Source organism: Alexandromys fortis, unplaced genomic scaffold (genome assembly GCF_014885135.2).
Source record: "Alexandromys fortis isolate MF-2015 unplaced genomic scaffold, M_Fortis_MF-2015_v1.1 scaffold_27, whole genome shotgun sequence".
Taxonomy (NCBI): Eukaryota; Metazoa; Chordata; class Mammalia; order Rodentia; family Cricetidae; genus Alexandromys; species Alexandromys fortis.
The window spans coordinates 14,876,882-14,882,972 of record NW_026067952.1 but is presented as its reverse complement, the minus strand read 5'-3'; the positions used below and the strand labels follow the sequence as shown (position 1 = coordinate 14,882,972).

Below are 6,091 nucleotides of genomic sequence, written 5' to 3'. Positions count from 1 at the left end.
ATTCTTGGAGCCGGGTGGTGGTGGTGTACGCCTTTAATCCCAGCACTCGGGAGGTAGAGGCAGGCGGATCTCTGTGAGTTCGAGGCCAGCCTGGTCTAGAAGAGCTAGTTCCAGGACAGGAACTAAAATGCTACAGAGAAACCCTGTCTCGAAAATCAAATTGTAGGGGCTGGAGAGATAGCTTTGCAGTGAAGAGCACTGGCTGCTCTTCCTGAGGAACCAGGTTCAATTCCTGGCACCTACAAGAGGCCCACAAGCTTCTGTAACTCCACTTCCTAGTGATCTGGTGCCCTCTTCTGGCCTCCACAGATACCAGGCATAAAATAAGACACCAACATAAAGTAAATAAACAAAAAGTTTTTAAGTTAGCCAGTGGCTTAAAACATATGCACCTGGGGCTGGAGAGATGGCTCAGAGAGGTCAATTCCCAGCACCCACATGGTGGCTCACAATCATCTATAATTAGATTTGGTGCCTTCTTCTGCTGTGTAGACAAACATGCCAGAACACTGTAAAAATAAATAGATAGATAGATAGATAGATAGATAGATAGATAGATAGATAGATAGATAGATGATAGATAAATAAATAATAGGATTTAAAGACAAAAAATACACACCCGTGGAAGCACCAGGTGAGTTAGAACATCAGAGCCAGGTAAGAACCTCTGATGTTGTCTGTGACATCCTGAACTTGTGGGTTGTGGAAGCTAGTATATCCTAAAGGGGCTCATGTCATAGTCACAGGAAGTTAGGTTACATTGAGGATGGGCAATAAACAGCGACAGGGGATGGTTAAGGATAGCGATAGTGTCGGATATTTAATCGGGACCGGCACCATTCCATCCTCTCCACAATCACTAGGTTTTGATCCGTCCATCAGCCTAGAACGTTCAATGTAGATGTTTTGTTGTTGTTGTTGTTGTTTTCTGGGAACTTTACTTCACACCTATTCCAGCTGGTACAGGAGAGTAATTTATTGATGTCCTGCTTTGTGATCCCTTGATCACCTCTCAGGTTACCCTAGGCAAACAGCTGTGTCTGCTCCGTTCCGGAAAGGCTAGGCTCAACACCTACAGACGCGTGCCCAGGAAGGAGCAGGGGGTGGGGTCTCCATTCCTAGAGTGATGCACGGTGGCGATTCAGAATCCTCAGCAGGAACACCACCGCATCACCCTAGTCTACCTTCTGGCTGGCTACTTTCCCTAGCACCTACAGGGGTCACCTCCATCGGCAGCTGTGTCTCCCTAACAGAGGTTACCACAGGTCCCAATCCCCAAGCTCTTTCAAAACCTTACTGTTCCCTTCCCTTGGGCCTGGGAAAGCTTGTATCAGCTTCCCGAACAGATGCGGCTGACTTGGAATAGCCCAGCCGCTCATGGGACACTCACTGCTGGATACCACGCGCCATGCTAGTAGGAAGCACAAGCCACAGGAGAGGGGCTGTGCAACTAACTATTCGGGTTGACATCCCACCACAGCTCCTGCAGGACACTTGCTGTGTAGTTGGGTGGCCAGATTTTCGTTTCTTTTCCTCGTCCCCCCCCCCCAGCCCCAAACCCCCAGCGGACCTACTCTAGGGAGGTCCTTCAGTAACCACACCTACTTCTACTTCCTGAATATACTTTGAGGATTTGCGACACGTGGAACTTCATAGCAGAACCACACAGAATCAGCGCAACTCCAGAAAGCGCTGTGGCTAGTTCTTGTCGCTGAGCCCAGGGGAGCCCGCGGGGTAATTTAGAGCGATCCGTGGAGCAGGGCTGCCCAGACTTCGGCCTCAGCTGACCCACTCATTAGCTCCAAACTGTGTGTGGGGGGAGGATCGCGACATAACTTCTCTGTGCCTCAGTTTCCTCCTCTGTAAAATGGGATCTGACATAGTTCCCAGCTGGCAGGGTCGCTCGGAAGTATGAATAAGGTCACCACACTCCTGTTTTACCATGTGGGGGCTCCAGTTCCCAGGTCCCACTGAGAGCCAACTCATACTTGTTGGGCAGGTCCGACCGCCCGCGTCCTCGCCTCTCAGGGCCTGAGTCACCGCTTTGTGCGTCACGGGCGGCTGTGCTCTGCGACTTGCAGACTCACCCTGAGTCAGCGGCCGGACGCGTCCACTGATTGCATCGCAAGGGGGTGGCGGGGCGCCGCAGCAGGCATTTGGCAGCTGGGTCGACGTGGGACACCGAGCTTCCTCTCGGGCGGCGCGGAGGCGGGTACGCGCACTTGCAGGCCGAGCCACTCGGACCGGGAAAGGGCAGCGCAGTCGCCCCCCGCAGCCGCACGATGGTACAGTCCAGCTGGGTAAGGCGAGCTGGAGGCACAGGCGGCCAAATAGGCGGTATGGGGCTGCGCGCGGGTGGAGCGCTCCGCAGGGTGGGCACCGGTTCGGGGGCACCCGAGGGACAGGAACCCGGTGGCGCGCAGGGAGGCAGCATCCACTCGGGCTGCATCGCCGCGGTACACAACGTGCCAATCAGCGTGCTCATCCGGCCGCTGCCATCCGTGCTGGACCCGGCCAAGGTGCAGAGCCTCGTGGACACGATCCTGGTGAGCCCGCGGAGCCTCCGGGTCTGAGCGGGGAAGAGAGGGCACGAGGGTCGGGGTCCAGGACCTGCGGGAGCTCAGCTTCCCCCGTGTGACCTTGACGGGCTGACCGAGCTTCCCTGGGCCTCAGGTTCCTCACTTGGACTTGCCCTGAAAGTAATGACCCTGTGACGCACGTACCCAAAGTGCTGCGATCACCCGGAAGCTGATTTCAGCTTCTCAGATCAGCTCTGTGAAGTAGCTGCCGTTCCTCCTGTACCGAGGAGAAACTGAGGCACAGGAAGCTTGGGTTTTCTTGTTTTGTTTTTTAAGCAACTTACCCTAGGTCAAGCCCTTACCAGATGATACAATGAGACTTTAGACCCGGACAACCTGCATATCCTGACGTCTCTTCTGGCCATGACAGTCACAGCAGTGACATGGGTGTGTCTTTCGGGCATCTGGGCTCTTAATCTAAACTAGTTCATATCTGTAGTTTCTGTAGCTTCCCAAGTGGTTTTGTGCCCCTTGTCACTTCAGAGAGACCCATGGCCTCCTTGCTGGCTTGTCGTCTGTGAGACTGTCATCATAGCGTTTGTGACTCCATTATTCATTTCCTCCTTCAATCTGTTCCTAGGTCAGACACCCTCTCAGGGTGAGACTGTTCTTGCCTCTTGGCTGTGCTGTGTCCCCCAAGTGTGGACTAGTGGGGACAGGGTAGATCGTTCACGTGGATAGAGATAAATGCTCTGCACCTAGTGTTTGGGGGAAGCCCCTCACTTACAGCATCTGCCATTGCTCTGCTGGAAATACTCTTGAGGCTGATTGCCAAGCTGCCAAGGCGCCACCCACCAGCTTGCAGAACCCCTAGGTGGCAGAGAGTCTGCTGCTCCTGCCAGCATGAGCCCTCTCTGTAGGAGCTCCGCTTGGCTTAACGAAACGTTTTGCCAGTTCTCAAGCATAGTGCCATGCTCGCTCATCCTGTGACCTTTTTCTCTAGGAGGACCCTGACAGCGTGCCCCCCATCGATGTCCTCTGGATCAAAGGGGCCCAGGGAGGTGACTACTACTACTCCTTCGGGGGCTGCCACCGCTATGCAGCCTACCAGCAGCTACAGAGAGAAACCATTCCCGCCAAGCTGGTGCAGTCCACCCTTTCAGACCTGAGGGTGTACCTGGGCGCATCCACGCCAGACTTGCAGTAGAAACCTCTTGGTCACCCCACCCCTTACACATCAGCACCACCTTCCAGAGCCCAGAAGACCTGCGTGACCCCCAGCGGGCTGAAGCTGTAGCAGGGATATGTTCTCTTTATACCTAAGGAGTGAGGTCTGCCTCTTGGCACCTCCGCACTAGCCCCCAGGCCGGGGAAATGAAGGAGGCCAGTTCTCCTGTCTGTGAAGAGATATATTGTGACCTTGGCCCTGAAGGAGCTGGGTTGTGGAGGCTGGACTCCCTCTGTCTTTATCTTTAGTGTAGTACACTGGTACCTGGTTGTAGAGGAAACCTTGGTCACTGTGGCTGAAGTGAGAGAGGCCTGTTTTCCTGTAACCTGAGTCCTGGAACAGGTGACTCACACAGAATTGTGTCAGCAGCTCAGTGAAGGTGGGGTCTCCTCTAGGTAGTCCTTTGGCCTGGCCCTCATTGCTCCTTACTTTGTGGTCATAAAATGGCTACCGCAGCTCTAGGTATCACGTCTGTGCTTAAGGAAGAAAGCCACTGGACCAACTTCTGTCAGAAAGGAAAACCACTTTCAGAGTATCTATAGTTTCCGTGGCCAGAGCTAGGCACCAGGGCCACCCACAGTCACAGAGGGAACGCTGTCACAGCTGAGCATGGCTGCCTTGGTCATCGCTTGGAACTGGCACTGCTTCCTGCAATCAAATTGGGATCCCGTTAGCAGGAGAGGAAGAAGTATCAGTTAGCCCTTGCAATGTAACAAGCCATTCCCAGACTTAACAGTATTACCCATGATTCTGTGGGTGAGCACTGGGGGCTAGACTCCTTTGGGCTGCTCTGTTAGTATGGCCCGGTCCTGCTCATGAGCTGGGACTGGCTGGGCTGGGATCACCTTCATTCTTGTAACATGTGTTGGCTGGATTGGCTTGGCCATCCTTGTTGCCTCTCTAGCAGCTCAGCTCAAGTTTATTCCCAAGATGGCCTCAGAGTCCCAAGAATGAGAGTAATAGGGACAAGACAGGCACTGGAGTGGTGGCTCACTGCTAAGAGTACCTGCATGGTGACTCAAGACTTTAGTCCCAGTTCCAGATGACCTGGCACCCTCTCTGGCCTCCGTGGGCACCAGACACATGGAACACAGACATACGTGTACAAGCAAAGCACCCACATGCATAGGTTTTTTTGTTTTGTTTTTGTTATTGTTTTGTTATTTTTAGGTGACAAGATTTCTTTGACCCTTATGCCAGGATGATGTCACTGCTGCTAAGTTCATTCCTCAGATTCAAGGGGCGCAAATGGACCCCAGCTCTCAACGGGAGGAACTATAAAGAACACGGGGGCTATTGCACAGATGAATCTTGGTCTTACTCCTACCCATAAGCCCTCCTCACACAAAGGACCGTGCCAAGTCTTAGCCTTTAAGTTACTGTGCTGTCCGTGGGACCTAGAAGAAGTCATGGCATGGTGTCTCCAAGAGCTGGGTACCCCACCCTCAAGGATGACTCTAGCAGAATGGGGCATTCCAGGGGGGCTCCTGCAAAGTGAGAGTCCTGGAGGCTGAGGAAAGGTAGAGGAAGCAGCAAAGCAAGGTGGCACTTGCTGCGCCTCCCAGAGAGCCTAGTCACTTGTCACTCTCTGTTTCCCCAGTTCAGTAGCCAGGACAACAGCTTTCCTGCCCACTGAGTATCCCAGCCAATGAAACTGAAAGGAATAAAATGCAACATGGTGCTTGGATCGAATCTTGAGACCAAAAAGGGATGGGGAAGCGTTAGTGCGTCAACCAGGAACTTACTCTGTCTGGGTTTTAGTTATCCTCCAGTTTGGGCAACTGACTCCTGGGTGGGGGGAATGGGGCTGTGTGAAAAATGTATGGGAACTCTTTAGTCTGCAACTTTTCTGTGAATCTAAAGTCATTCCAAAATAAAAGTTTATTTAATTAAAAAGCACACACACAATAATGTAATGGCTTTAGCCCAGCATTTTTGGGTTTGTTTGATAGACCTTGCCCCTGGAGCTTCAGGTCTGGGGCCCAGGAACATGCATTTCTAAACAGTTGGGATCCCAGGAACACATATTTCTAGAAGGTTCTCAGGAACAGCTACTACTAAGGGAACAGCCAGGACTCTAACCAGATGATGCAGCTTGCTTCTTGGGCCGTGTTCAGGATACTTGGGCTCTGGAGCAGCTTGAGCAGGTACTTCCCACACCTGGCAGGAGGGCAGAGGTGTATGTGATTTTCCAAGTAGGCAGAGGGCCTCTGCAGCCCTAACTTTGTGACCAGAGTCAGGATGCAGAGGATGGTCTTGCAGAGTGCTGTACTGAAGTGCCGCTATCTCCAGGGAAGAAACCCTTGGGCACCTGCTGGACTGAGGTATCTGAGTCAGTACCTCA

The 6,091-nt window shown here is 52.8% G+C and overlaps 1 protein-coding gene across 1 annotated transcript; it reads left to right on the top strand.

Annotated features, from left to right (window-relative positions):
• Positions 1-1,932: 1,932 nt before the first annotated feature.
• On the top strand, positions 1,933-5,646 carry Srxn1 (sulfiredoxin 1). The gene is made up of 2 exons (XM_050150901.1): positions 1,933-2,546; positions 3,523-5,646. The coding sequence occupies exons 1-2, from the start codon at positions 2,283-2,285 to the stop codon at positions 3,724-3,726; spliced, it is 468 nt and encodes a 155-aa protein (XP_050006858.1). The 5' UTR covers positions 1,933-2,282; the 3' UTR covers positions 3,727-5,646.
• Positions 5,647-6,091: the final 445 nt, after the last annotated feature.